The sequence below is a fragment of the Mustela lutreola genome, chromosome 12 (genome assembly GCF_030435805.1).
Source record: "Mustela lutreola isolate mMusLut2 chromosome 12, mMusLut2.pri, whole genome shotgun sequence".
Taxonomy (NCBI): domain Eukaryota; kingdom Metazoa; phylum Chordata; class Mammalia; order Carnivora; family Mustelidae; genus Mustela; species Mustela lutreola.
In genome coordinates, this window is record NC_081301.1 from 5,132,444 (window position 1) to 5,146,594 (window position 14,151).

The 14,151-nt window shown below is 62.5% G+C and overlaps 1 protein-coding gene across 2 annotated transcripts in view; it reads left to right on the top strand.

The window, feature by feature from the left end:
- The window catches only part of FIBCD1 (fibrinogen C domain containing 1), a 33,582-nt gene extending 21,297 nt beyond the window's left edge, over window positions 1–12,285 (top strand). For both annotated transcript variants that reach the window (XM_059143025.1, XM_059143024.1), the window contains 3 exons: window positions 3,956–4,052; window positions 7,857–8,036; window positions 8,489–12,285. In XM_059143025.1, coding sequence (XP_058999008.1) covers window positions 3,956–4,052; window positions 7,857–8,036; window positions 8,489–8,748 — 537 coding nt within the window. In that variant the 3' untranslated portion in view covers window positions 8,749–12,285. The remainder of the gene's footprint in view (window positions 1–3,955; window positions 4,053–7,856; window positions 8,037–8,488) is intronic.
- The last annotated feature ends 1,866 nt before the right edge of the window (window positions 12,286–14,151 follow it).

The window sequence follows — 14,151 nt, forward strand, 5'->3', positions numbered from 1 at the left end:
TCCCCATGAGACTTGGTCTCCCAGGGGCCACCCAAGGGCACTTCCTGGGGCTGGCCCAGCTCAGCTGCGCTGAGGGCCGAGTGGGCTTACAGGCCTGGGGACGCAAGGCACACCCCCTCAGCACTGAGGGTGTCCCCGCTCTGCAGTGGTCACCCTACCTCGAGCACTTGGCCTGCTCATTCGCCAAACGGGAGCACAGAGCCCTCTGGGCTGGGGAGACCACGGAGCCAGGCTGGGGCGTCCAGGATGTGCCTCTGGCTCTTAGCCCCACGGCAGACAAGGAGCCAGTCCAACAGGGCCCATCCAAGGAGGGGGTCCCGGCAGAGACGTGACCCAGAGACGTGGAGCACAAGACGGGCCCCTAGCCCGGCGGACAAACGCGGGACCATCGGCCACTCTGCTCCCCCACCCCCCAGCTTGCCACCGCCCAAATTGCTGCCGCTCCTTCCTTTGGAACCGCCCGGCACCATCTGCGGGACCATGTGGGCCCAGCCCTCCCTTGGCAGAGCCCCCAAGCAGTACTTGGAAGACACGCCGGGTGCAGGCACTGGCTTTTGAGAAGCCGCATCAAGAAAACACGCTCTGTCTGTCTTCCTACGTGCCACCTGCTCGAGCAGCCAGCCGGTGGCTGGCATCCTGCCTCGGTCACTTTGCTGCTGAAACCCAAGGGAGACGCCCGGGAGCCGGACCCGTGAAGATTTGAGCCTCCAAAGGCATTCTTTTGTTTCCCTACCTCTTTCTGCCCACCCCCCTGATTTTTTTGGCCTAAGTGGGATTCATGTTCTTTTGGGACAGGTGGCCGGGAAGTGGCTCCCTCCGTCCTGTGCTTGCTCCCTCTTCTGCCTTCCTGTCTGGCTGACCCTTGCTCTGTAATTGAAGGCCTTCTGCTTGGTGACATCCTTCCAGCCAGCTCCCAGAGGTCCAGCTGTGGCCCAGCCTGGGCCTCTGAGTCAGAGAGAGCTGACTCCTGCAAATGTTGGAGAACTGGCAGCCGGTCTGTGGCTTCGAGGGCCCTTGGACACCGTGGGCCACACTGAGCAGAGACTGGCTTGCGGGCGGGCCCGGGTGCCTTGCCCGAGATCCCGGCCGCGCCGGCTCCCGCTGTCACTCAGCCCAGGAGGCAGGAAGGCCCACGGCGAAGGCCGGCAGCATCCAGAGAGCCGTATCTCAAAGGGCAAGTGTCAGTGCAGGAAGATTTGTCTCCAATACGAACATCTGTGAGTGTGTGTGCCATGATGTCACCTGCCTCTCCCGGGGTCCTGGGCATCAAGTCTAAGTGCCGCTTCTGCAAAGCGTCTTCATGGAGGTATCTGGGCCATTCCCGGGGTGGCTCACGGGTCACGGGTGAACACGCTCACGTGGGCGCACAGTCGTGGTGGCTTCTCAGCGGGTGTAGACTCAAATCATCTCATTGGGAGCGTCCCCCCTCGTGGTTGCTTGAGGCGTACTGTCCCTGGGGCGAGAGAGAGGCGGGGGGGCGGGGGGGCCGGGCAGCCCCCAAATCCTGAGCTCTCACCCGCTGATCACGCACCCAGGCTGAGCCCCAGCCGGGCCCCGGCCTGTTCCTGGCAGGGGAGAGAGGGGTGGACAGAAGTCAGAGGTCGGCTTAAAAGCCCTGGCGGGGGGACAAGGAGGCACCTCCTGGGGCTGGTCAGTGGCAAATGAGAATGACGTTGAGGGGGGACATTGGCTGCTGGTGTCCAGCCTGGCCTTTGGCTGCGGGCGTGAGGGGTGGGTCCGACCCCCCCATGCTCACTGCCCCCCCCCCCCGACTTCCGGCTGGTGTCCGAGCTTCTGTCTACTCTGAGGATGAGGGAGTGGAGAACAGAGTTGGGGTATGGATTCCGTGAGTAAGAACGTGAGAGGGACTCAGTGAGAGGGACTCGGCCCCGGCATCAGCCATGGCCAGCTGTGCACAGCAGCCCAGCTTGAGCACTCGGTCCGTCTGTCTCATCTTCCAGGGCTTACACCCTGCCTGTGCCCAAAGCCCAGCAGACCACCCCCCTAACAGCAGTGCCATTTATCCTTCCCTGGGGCCCTGGGAGGACAGGCCTGGCTTGTTAGCGAGTGAGGACCAACGAGGCCCAGAGGGGAGGAGTGATGTCCCCAGGCCACACGGCCACACTTGTGGTCAGGACCCTGCCCCCCTCCAGGCCCACCCTGGACTCCCCTCCAGCAGCCGGCCGTGCCGGTCATATCCACTGTCCCCACGTCGTAGAGCGGTCCTGCTTCCCATCTGGTTGGGGTGGGGGGGTCCCCTGTGTCCCTCTGCCCTAAGGGAGAGGATCTCTGGTGCATCTGAATGGATGATGGAGGCACCGGATGGGCTCCCAGGCGGCTCAGGGTGGATGTGCGTAAGGCCCGAGTCTGGAAGGAAGAGCAGGGTGTTCCTGGGACGGTGGCTGACAGGGAGGGGTGGAGGGGAGACCCCCAGCCTGGCCTGGGGCTCGGTGCTGTCGTTCTCCTGCAGCCGGCACGCGCTGAGCACCAGCTGTGTGCCTGGCCCTGAGTGTCTTCTCAGTGGACCGCCAGGGCCCACAGGGGAGGTGCCGCTGTGACCCCCCAAGGACAGAGAGGTGGACCAGTGGCTGGCGCTCTAAGCCACAGGGCCCAGGTCCTGACTGTCGCCCCCCCACCCTCCCCGGCCCCCCGCCTCTCTCCCCCTCCGGCAGAAACAGGCTCCTGCCGCCTGCTGCCTTCTCGAGACTTCTCCGGGGAGCGCCTGCGCTTCTGCCAGGATTAAGCCTTTCAAAGGGCACGTGCTCAGGGTCCCAATCGGGCCGTCAATACCTCGGCCCAGCACCTCTCAGATCTCTCGGAGCCCGATCGAACTTCCTTCCCCAGCTAGTCCCTGCGGAGCACTTGCACCCATCGGGGCCTGGCCAGGTCTGCGACGTGGGACAGGAGGGACGGGAGGCCGGCCACTCCCTGACGTCACAGCTGAGCAAAGGCTGTGACCGAGATCGGGGTCCCCGGGGACCCGTGCTGAGCAGGAGGCCGAGCTCCCGGCGGAGGACGGTTCCGGGCGACTGAAATCAGGCTGCTTCGTCAGGAAAGCGGCAGCTCGCAGCCCGATCTCTACTGCCTGGCTCGTGGGCACAGATGGAGGGGGCGGGTGGGGGTGCCGGTGCTGCCTCGGCACATGAGCGAGGAAAAGGCTTGTTACACAGAACGAGCTGGAACGGGGCAGCCGGGAACAGGACTGTCAGCGGATCCTGTAAACACTCGCGGCAGCTCGGGCCTGGCCCAGCGTGGCACTTATTTCAAAGCAATTTAACCGATGGGATTCCTGACTCCCAACTCGTGGATGTTATTAACATGAGTTACAGACGCAGCGCGGCTGCTCGTTGGTCCGGAGTCAGATCCCTGCGGGCTGTGGACTCCCGTGCCCACCCCCGGAAGCGGCTGGGGCTCCGGTCCCCCAGGCCCCCACTGGTCCCCCCCTCCGCCGGGGCCGCTTCTCTGGGGAGGCTGTGCGCGACTCCACCAGCCTTGTTTCGCGAGATGGAGCTCCGGAGGCCGGGCCTGGGCGCACGTTGTGTTTTCGGTTCTTCAAAACTCGAGAATGGATTTTTGCCCAGTTTTGTTTCGACCTGGGAAGAGGTATTAGGGCCCTTCCCCACCCTTCTTATTTGGCCTGTAGGGAAAGTGAGGCCGAAGCCGGGGTTGGGACCAGTCCCAGGTCCCACAGTGAGGCAGCCGAGGTGAGCCTAGAAGCCGCGTTTACTCCAGCCCCGTCCACCGTGATTCCTTCCTGGGGGGACGTTTTGGGGAGGTCTGGGGGCATTTAGTCAGTCCTGCATGGGGCCATCGTGAGGTCCTTGAGTCCCTGTTCTGTTCCAGGCCCCACGACCGCCCCAAGCAGGCAGGCGGCCGAAAGGAGCGAGTGGAGCAGGGGACACGTGTTGGGGTTGGGGTCCCGGGAGGGCAGACACCAGCTCTCCGTCCTTCGCAGGTGTTCCAGCGCCGGGAGGACGGCTCCGTGAACTTCTTCCGAGGCTGGGAAGCGTACCGGGACGGCTTCGGCAAGCTCACGGGGGAGCACTGGCTAGGTGAGAGCCGGGACACCAGCAGGGCGGGCTGCTGTGTGTCCGTGCACCGCAGCCCGCGGGAACGCGCCCTCCCCACCTGGTCTGGGTTTTTTTAGTCTGTCTATAGCATTCACCGTCTTAAAGCACGATTCAGGGGTTTGTAGTACATTCACAGAGTTGGGTGACCCTCGCCCTTACCTAATTCCAGAACATCTTCTCCACCCCAAAAAGAAGCCCTGTGCCCCCATTGGCAGTCACCCCATTGATATTTTTAATACGTTAAAATCGGGGCATCTGGCTGGCTCAGTCAGAGCAGCGTGGGTCTCTTGATCTCGGGGTCCTGAGTTCGAGCCTCAGCTTGGGTGTAGAGAGGATGTAAATAAATACACTTTATGAAATAAAGTAAAACCCACAGCCTTGGACCCACCCCACGTTAATGGGCTCATCCACCCCACAGCACAGGGCCCCACTTTGACGTCCCCACAGCCGGGTATCTGGGAGCGCCCCCCCGCAGGGCTGAGGCAGGAGGTAGAGGAGGTGGGAACGAAGGTGTGAGGCCTGTGGCTGGTGGGGAGCCCCGTCTGGAGGGCTGGGTTCCCAGGTGGGGGTCAGGAAGGTCCTAGGCCTATAGGAGTTTCAGGGGAATTTCTGGGGGAAAGACGGGGTCAGTCCCAGGGGTGGGACCAGGTCCATGACCACTTGCCCCCCTGGCCAGAGGTACCTGGGTGGTGATCTACAGTGTCCATTGGCTTAATGTCCTTCTCCCCGAGGGACCCACGAGGGCAGGACCCTCTCTGTCCTGGCCACCCCCCTGCCCCGCCCGCCAGTGTCCCGTTACCAGGCAGGGACCAGCTACAGAACTTTATTACCCCGAGTCTCTATTTAGCGGGCACCTCCTGTATGCCAAGCCCATTCTGTAGACTTCGACCCTGACACCTTGCACCTACCCTAAGACGGTGGATGGGCCTGCATTGTCCTCCCCTTTTATGGGGGAGCAAAGCGAGACCCAGAACGAGAGGTGTGTATGTGAGTCTTGGGATGGAGGGAACCTGAGCAGGATTCAGAAGCTTTAAACTACACCCTGAACTGCACGAGTGAGAGCAGGGGCAGGGGAGGGGCTGCAGGAGAGGACCTTCTGGGGGGGAAGACCCCTCCCCTGCCGCCCACCTGGGTGGGTGTGTCAGATGGGGAGAGGGTGGCCCGGTGGGGGCCCTGTTTCCGCATCACCACCCACCTCCTTGGACCAGTGTTGGTGACTCCGCCACTCACCGCATCTTAATTGAAATCTATCAGCGGCCACGGAAGGTGCGGGAGGAAGCATTTAAGCGGGGCCTTGATTAGCTCCCGGCAGACAGGGAGCCCTGAGGAGAATGTCAACTCAAGCCTCAACTCCCCTGGCCGTTCCCTCCCTCTGCCTTTCCATGCTCCCCTCTCACCTTCCCACCTAGTGTTTTGTCTTTTCCTATTGAGTTATGGGAGCTCTTTATATATTAAGGTTATTGATTCTTTGTCAGGTGCCCATGATATGTATTTACTTCTGTCATCTGTCTTTCAGTCTCTCTCTCTTTTTTTTTTGTAAAATTATTGCTTATTTCCTAGACATTTAAAATTTGATGTAGCCGATGTTTGCCCGTCTTTTCCTTCATGTCCTCTGGGTTTTAGGCTCTGCTTTTCCCTCCCAGTTTTACAAAGATGTCTCCTTTTTATTTTTTTAATGTTTTTGAGTGTTTGTGTTAGGTTCAGATCTTTAATCCATCTGGGAGTTTGTTGGGGGGGAGGGGGAGAGGTCTGGGGGTCTAAGTATTTTTCCTCTCCATTTTAACCCACCAGCTCCCTGTCCCTCCAGCTCTGATGGGGGTGGGGTCCGATCTCAGCTCAGCATCCAGGAGCCCAGCAAAGCAGGGGGGTTGGAGAGACGCAAGAAGTGAAGAGAGAGGGAGAGCAGGAGGTGGCCTTTGTGGGAAGAAGGGTGAAGACAGCAGAGGACCCTCGGGGCCCCACCCTGCCCCTCCTTCAGGGCACCCTGCCAGGGGCCCCTCCTGGGCACGGGGAGGAGCACGGCTTTGCCCGGAGGAACGGCGTGCTAATGGTGGGCCTTTGGGCCCCAGCAGCCACTCAGTGGGGGAAAGGAATCTGGAATCTTCAAGTGTTCCTGCTGGGCTGGTGTCCCTCTTGCCCTCTCCCTGGATCGGATTGTTTGTCTTGGACGAGAACTGAGTAAGAGCAAGGAGTCCAGGCAGGTCTGCCTGGGTTGAAATCCCAGCTCTGCCACTCCCCAGCTGTGTGACCCGGGCCTGTCCCTTAACCTCCCTGTGCCCCAGGCTCGGCCGTCAGGCAGCGACAGCAGGGCCCCTGCCTCGCTGATCCCAACAGCAGCAGCAAACACCTGGATAATGTGTGCAGTGGGCCAGGCCCTGTTCTAAGAACTGTACAGGGATTCTTTAATTAAATTGGACTCATTCTAATTCCACTGGATTCATTACGCCGCGTGAAGCGCTCGGAACGGTGGCTGGCATTTGCGAGGGCCGTCCAGCGCGTGGGCAGTTGTCATCACTGTCCCCGGCCTGCCCTTTACAGCATGTGGAGCCCTCGTGGCCCCTCACCTCGGCCCCGGAAGGCCGGGGGCACAGGTGCCCAAGCTGGGGTGCACGCTGGTGCCCCCAGACGGGGAGCCCAAGGATGAGCAGAGAGAGGCAGGGGGATGAGACCCTTCTGCTCTCAAATCCCGGTCCTGGGAAAGTAGGACGGGGCGGGGGTTGGGGATGCTGCCTGGAGAGCCTGGGTGGGGTCTGCCTCGGACAAGGCCACTCACTGCTCAGGGTGGCTCTCCTTAGTGCTGGCCCTGGACCGTGGGCCTGAGGCTTCCCTCTGGCCTGGATGGGGAAGGGGCCGCACGGTCTTCTCGCCCCCTTAGCTTGCACTATTATACCCTGACCCTCCTGCGGGGTGTCTGGAGCTCAGGAGGAAGAGGCTGATGAAATGTCACTAGATGCTGATAACTTGTAATTTTAATTAAACGCCCTCTTAATCAAGAGGTAATCAAACTGGCAGGGAAGCACCTTGAACGTGAGCGTGTGAGGGAGGGAGAGAAGGCGAGAGATGCTGGGGCGCGGGGGCCGGGCCCTGGAGCCAGCAGGAGACTCAGACCCCGCCTTCCGCTGCTCAGCCGCTAAGCCAGCATTTGTTGAGTGCCTACTGTGTACCGAGCCGCACTCCGATGCTGGGAGTTAGTCGTGAGCTTCCACGCTGTGTATGGGGCGGGGGGAGCAGACAAGGAAACAGGCAGTGGGGACACAGAATGAGAAACACGGAGAGGGGGAGCTCCCGGGGGGCAGAGGTCCTCAATCCAGGCAGGAGGCCAGGCAGCCTTCCTGAGCTGAGTCCTGAGCACGAACAAAACCCAACCGGGATGAGTAGGGAAAAGTGTCCTGGGCAGAGGGAACAGCATGTGCAAAGACTCAGAGGCCAGGTTCAGGGCAGTGCATACAAGCACCAGATCCCTTCCGGCTGGAGCCCAGAGTGGGAGTGAGGGTAAGAGGTGCTGTCACCCTCAACCCAGATTTTCCACGTTCCTTCGGACTCCTGCCGTCTTTCTACTAACCTTCCACTCAAACATTTGGAAATGACTTAAAGCAAACAGAGAAACGGTGAGTCCTCAGTTTCTTGCCAAACACAGGCCGGCCGGAGGAGAGACACAGCCCGGGGCTGACGGCGCAAACCTTCCTGTCGCCAGCCGCGTGAACTGGGCTCTTGGGTCTCCTCAGTTCCCTCTGTGGGGGTCCCCTTGTAAGCCCCCTGACTTCAGCCATTTTCCCCCCACTCTAGGGCTCAGGAGGATCCACGCCCTGACCACGCAGGCCACGTACGAGCTCCACGTGGACCTGGAGGACTTCGACAACGGCACAGCCTATGCCCGCTATGGGAGCTTTGCTGTGGGCTTGTTCTCCGTGGACCCCGAGGAAGACGGGTACCCACTCACCGTGGCCGACTACTCGGGCACGGCAGGTAGGATCCCAGGCCACAGGGGTCTGGCACTTCTGGCTTCCTCCTTCAAGTCCCGCCTGGCCCTCACCCCAACAGCATGAAACGGCAGGACCCGAGTCGTTCACCCATTCTGCAGATGAGCAAAGTGAGCCCCGAGCCGGGAATCAGGATGCCTGGGGCTTGGGTTCTGCTGGACCTGTCAAGTGGGGTGGCCGCACCCCTCTGGGCTGGGTTTCTCTTCTCAAGGGGAGGCATGGCCAGGACAGGGAGTGTATGAAAGGGGGGGAGGGGGAACAGAGACCGCCAGGACCCAGGGATAGACCATGGACCCTCAAGGTGGCCCCATGCGGACCCGCGAGCCACACAGACACCATGGGTGTGTCGGGACAGACGTGCGTGCACATGCCCGGGTGAGGGTCTGCATGTCTGGGAGTCCCCGGGACACACGCCTGCATGTGTGCACCTCCACGCAGGGGACTCCCTCCTGAAACACGGCGGCATGAGGTTCACCACCAAGGACCGTGACAGCGACCACTCGGAGAACAACTGCGCCGCCTTCTACCGCGGCGCCTGGTGGTACCGCAACTGCCACACGTCCAACCTCAACGGGCAGTACCTGCGCGGCGCACACGCCTCCTACGCCGACGGCATCGAGTGGTCCTCCTGGACGGGCTGGCAGTACTCGCTCAAGTTCTCGGAGATGAAGATCCGGCCGGTCCGTGAGGACCGCTAGATGGGCGTGGCGCCCGCCCTCCACCCGCGCCACCCCTGCCCACTCGCCCCTCATCCCCCGCCCAACCCTACCCTGCGCCACTCCCAACCCCTCACCCCTCCCCATCCCCGGCCCGACCCTACCCTACCTCTCCTCTGACCTGCTGTCACATTGGAGGGGCTGCACCTTACCTCTGCCCTGTCCCCGCCCCCCAGCTGACCTCTGCTGACCTGGGGCAGGGCCCACTTAACAGCCCCTAATCTTGCCTGCCCAGACTTTGGCTCCTGGGGTAAGAGTCTTGATTTCCCTCGGCCAGCAGTCCTCCGGGCACTCCGGCCGGCCCCTCTACTTGGTTGGTCCAAACCCCTGGTGCTTGGGGGGCACAGAGAAGGGGCAGGTGGCACCCCTGCAGCCCTTTTAGTGGACAGAGGGACTGTTTGGATCTTTCTGAGTCAGGTCCGAGGCCGGCCTTCTCTGCCCTCCCGGCCCTCCAGGCTTCCCTCCTTCAGTTCCATGGTGCCTGGGGTTCCCACCTCTCCCCAAGGCCCGTGGGGAGTGGTGGCGGTGAGGGCTGCCCGGGGTGTGGGGCTGGCAGCCGTAGCCCACCATTCCAGGCCAGGCTGGGGCACAGCTGTCTGTGGGGACTCCTAGCCCGAGGGGGCCAGGGCCAGTTCCCCGGAGCTCCCCCCAGCCTTCTACCCGCAGGCCTGGGAGGTCCTCAGTCCCTTGGGCTGCTGTGTCCAGCCTCCTGCCCTCCTGGGCAGCCGGAGCCCCACCCCGCCCTGTCCTCTTGCCTGTGGGACGCTGGGGCAGGTCCTGCTCCCTCCCGGCCTGGCCCGTCAGGACCTATTTCCTGGGCTGCCGTGGGGCTTGAATCACCCCCCCCACACACACACTCCCCAATTCCCAGGGACTCCAGGGTCTTAGGGTTTCCTGGCGTCAGGCCTGCAAGGTGGAGGCTGGACCAGGAGGGGTCTGGGAGCGCTTTCCGGGTCCGCCCGGAGACTGCTGTCTCAGTGGGGAGGCCGCCCCCTACTGGTGACTCTGGGTGCTGCCACCTCAGGTCGGGGGAAGGGAGGGACTCACTGGGCAAACAGGGGGACTGAGGCACCGCCAGACACTGGACACACGCTTCCATCGAATCTTCCCAATGTCCTGTCATCCCCCGCAACATTGCACCTACCCAACTGCGGGTCCTGAGGTCAGCAGCCAAAAAGAGCAGCCCTAACCCCCCTCCTGGGTAGTGCCGGGCCCCTGATGCCCTCGCCATCAGAACCAAGCACAGGGCTGTTCTTCCAAGCTCCCACCTGGGGGGATTTGATGGGCCGCTTCGAGGTTCTGGGATGGGGTGGGCCGCACCAGGGACCCCCTCAGGCAGGAGGGCGGGCTGTTTCCTTGTAGGACGCCTGGAGTCAGGTGAACACGGGCAAATAGAGAAGCGTGGGGCTCCTTTCTCCCCCTCCCACCAGAGTTTGTGCTGCAGGAATCACGAGTCAGAGTCAGCCAGGGGCAGCAGGAGGGGTCGGAGTGTGGCTGACCCGCTGTGCCAGCCGGCCCGTCCCCTGGAGCTCCGCCTGGTCATGGCATTCAGCCAAGATTCGCTGGACATCTGCTGTGGGCCAAGGCCTGCCCAGGTGCCGGACGGCACCGAGTCCCTGCCCTGTAGGCGCCGTACTTGAAACAGACGCGGCCAAGAGACAGGCGGCGCAGCCCAGTGTGACCCGTGCTGGGGGAGGAGCCCAGCTGCAGGGGTGGCCGGGGCAGTGTGGGGGGCTCCATATGACATGAAGGGAAGGGCCCCTGCGATCCCCCTTCTCCGTCCTCTAGAAGGGGAGCCAGCCCACCCAAGCTGCTGGGGGCCCCCAGCCATAGTGCAGAGGCCGGGTGGGACCCCAATTCCTCATCCCAGGGAGCCCCCTTCTCCCCCATCAGCCCCAGGCTAGAGCCCGCTTCCGCTGCCAGCCTCACGGTGCCAGCCACTGTTTGGAAAGTGTCAGGCGTTTTCTGATCTGTCATCAAACAAACTCCTGGTGAGCGTGATGTAAATGGATTCACAGATGTGCGTGTGCGCCAGGAAGCTCGGAGCGCTCCTGCCAGGGCTTGGCTGCACAACAGATGTGCCGGGGCTTGGGCCGGCCGGGCGGGAGGGAGGCCGAGGGTGGCTTCCAGGAGCATCGGCCGACATGCAGACACCTGTTCCTTCCTACCCGAAAGCCCCAGCCCCACGCCCAGCCCAGCAGTGGCACCGTCATGGGACCTGGGCCAGATCCAGTGCTGGCTGCTTGGGCATAGAGCCCTCTGGTGGGGACAGCCAAGGCCGGCACACCCCACTTCCTAAAGGGCACAGATAGCCCCGCGCACATGTTCCCTCGGGGCTTGGTGAGCAAGGCAGGCTCTGGGCTCCAGGAGCCCCCGCTGTGATGTCCCCGGGAATGGCTGCCTCGTGAGCAGCAGCGACCACAGGAAGAGGGGCTGTGAGGACAGCAAGTAGCATAAGACAGCTCCACCAAGGCCTGACGGACGACGAATGTGTGCGAGGGGCCCGAGCTGATGGCTTGGCAGTGGGGGCCTGTGGCCCCACTATCCCATGTGAACTGACTGAAGTCCCTGTCCCTTTCTTTTGTCCTCTGATGAGGAGAGCGAGCCAAGCAGAAGAGGGGGTCTTTACACAGGACCCCGGGGCAGTGCATGTGGCCCCACGAAGCTTCTGAAGGTTCCTTTCCGCCAGCACAGGCAGGTCCTGCGGAACCGGCCAGTGACCGCACTCGCTCTGCGGCCCCCACACTTCGGACACGAAGCTCGCTGGGTCTGGAGGACGGATGGCTCCTGGGCCTCCACCCTGATGGCCTCAGCACCAGCCGCCAGGAGACCAGGACGGCGCTAAGAGCAGCTCCCAGACTGCATCCCCCCCACCCGCCCTGCAGCCACATGTGAAATTGGTTTCATAAATATTTGTCTTGGGGCAGAAGTCATGTCGCAGGCCTGTCTCTTCCTTGTCCCCCTGCGCCCACCGTTGGCCACCCTCGTTCACACCGGCCTCTCACCGGCCTGGCTGGGCCCTGAGCCCTGTCACCCAGGAGTCGGAGGATACTTCAACAGGGACTGCCAGGTGACACCGGGAGGGCAGGGAGGCTGTGTCTGCAGGCATGGGGGTGCCGGGGGGCCTGAGCTAGGCCTGTGGTCAGTCACGCATCTCTGTCCTGTGCAGGTGGCGAGACATGCTCGACCTCAGCCAAAGGACATGAGGCTTTGGTCCCAGGGGCCGTGCCTCCTCAGGGCCGGTGTCTCCACCTGCTTGCAGGGAGAGAGCTGTTCCCAAGCCCCCAGGGGCCAAGCGGCTGACGGGACCATGGCTGGGGCTGGCCGTGGTGGGACCGTGTGGAGACAGAGCCAGTGGGGACCGGCCTCTGGCTGTGTAGACGGGCAGGCCTGACAGTCCACACAAAGCTGGCTGGGGGGGCGGGGGCTCAGAGTGGCTTTGGGGCCAGCATGGTTCGGGACAGAAGCTGGTCTGGGCGATGTCCTGTGTGTTCCTGTCCCTAATAAAATCTCGTGGTGACTCGGCTGGGGCCTCCGCCTCTGACCTCTCTCGGTGCCCCACATCCAGCGCAGGCGGGCTCCGCGACGGCCTCCCGCACCATTTCCCAGGACTGCCTTGCCGCTCCCGTCTTGATTTCTATCGCAGAAACAGTGTTTCCCGGAGAACTCCGTGCCCTGCCGAGGCTGAGGTAGATCCTTCGCAGCAGCATCGGCATAGCCGGTCAGCGGCTGGGGAGGTGAGGCCTGGCCCTGCCCCTAGCTGCACCCAGTGGGGACATCCTCCTGGGGCTGGGCCTCAGGGGAGGACCCTGTGCATCCGCCCTCCTCAACCAGGATTTCTCCTGGGGCTGGAGTCCTGAGGAGCTGAGACTTTATTAAAAACAGCCCCTGGGGTGCCTGGGTGGCTCAGTGGGTTAAAGCCTCTGCCTTTGGCTCAGGTCATGATCCCGGGGTCCTGGGATCGAGCCCCGCATCGAGCTCTCTGCTCGGCAGGGAGCCTGCTTCCCCCTCTCTCTGCCTGCCTCTCTGCCTACTTGTGATCTCTGTCAAATAAATAAATTAAAAAACAAACAAAAAACAACAGCCCCCAATGGCTGTTCATTCACAAAACCACTGAGAAGCTTGACAAAACCACCCCCGGGTTTATTTCACCAAAGCCCCCATCAGAGGGCCAGTGGGGGGACCATGGGGTATGGCTGTGCCAGAGTCCCCCTCAGGCCCACCAAGGAGGCAGCTGGAGGGTGTCTGCGCTCCCAGCCATGCGGTAGACAGAGGGCTCTGTCCCAGCGGCTGGAAGTTTCCAGACTGTTCACAGAGCACGATGCCCTGCCCCAGTGTTCCTGGCTGACAGGCATGAGGTCCTGCCAGCTCCCTGTCAGGTCCGTGGGACGTCACTGCAGTGATCGTGGCCACCACGGGCCACACCTGCTCCAGGGGTCCAGCCAGGCCCCTCAGACACCAAACCTGCCGGGGGACCCTCAGGGGGAAGCTGCTCTGCCTCAGCTCATGGGACCAGTTGGAAAGATTCCGTGAACTCAGCCCCACAGGTTTTCACAGCCGACGAGGGTGGTTGTGTTTCAGCCATAAACAGCACGTCCTACGGCACGGGAAGAGGCTGCCTGAGGCTTTGGGGGTGGTGGGGGGGGTTCAGCTGGCAGCTCCGGGAGTCTGGCAGGGAACAACAGACCCTGGGCCCACGCATATGAAGAGGGCACTGCCTGGGCTCTCTGGAACACCTGAGAGCCCAGTCAGGGCTGGGCTGTCAGCCAGGAACTCCAGCCAGCACTGGTGGAGTGAGTACTGCACCGGACCCAGCTTTTACCCAGTAGCTCGCAGCACCCGCTGTGATGTGGGCACCCCTGCCATCCCCAGGCCTGTGGAGAAACGGAGGCTCTGAGAGTGACTGGCCCCAAGACCGCTGGGGTGTAACCAGAGATGGTGCCCAGTTCTGGGTCCTCACGTGTGGTTAAAAGGTCGTAGGAGATGAGCGGGGGGTCCAAGAGCCCCGTGAGGGGCGTGGGCTTTCCACAGCCGCGCTGTGTCACTCCAACAGGTCCCCACTCAGTCACAGCCCCACACAGAGAAGCAAGGGCGGTGGGGGCTGCTAGTCTGGTTGGACATCCTGGGACTCCGCCCTGACGTTTAGGGCAGTTTCCCAGGGAATCTCTCTCTGGTGTCGGAAAGCAGGACCTTGCGGCAACCCCCACCCCATTTACTCTGCCCCTGAGAAAAGCCTCTGCTGTGGGAAGCGGAGCCCTCTCACCGGCACGGCCTGAGCCGCCCATGACCTTCCCACAGCCCAGAGCCCGCCCAGCCACTGCTCTGGGGGCCCAGACTTGTCCCCTCTCCCACTTCTCGTTCCCTAGAGGGAGCCCAGGAAGTACA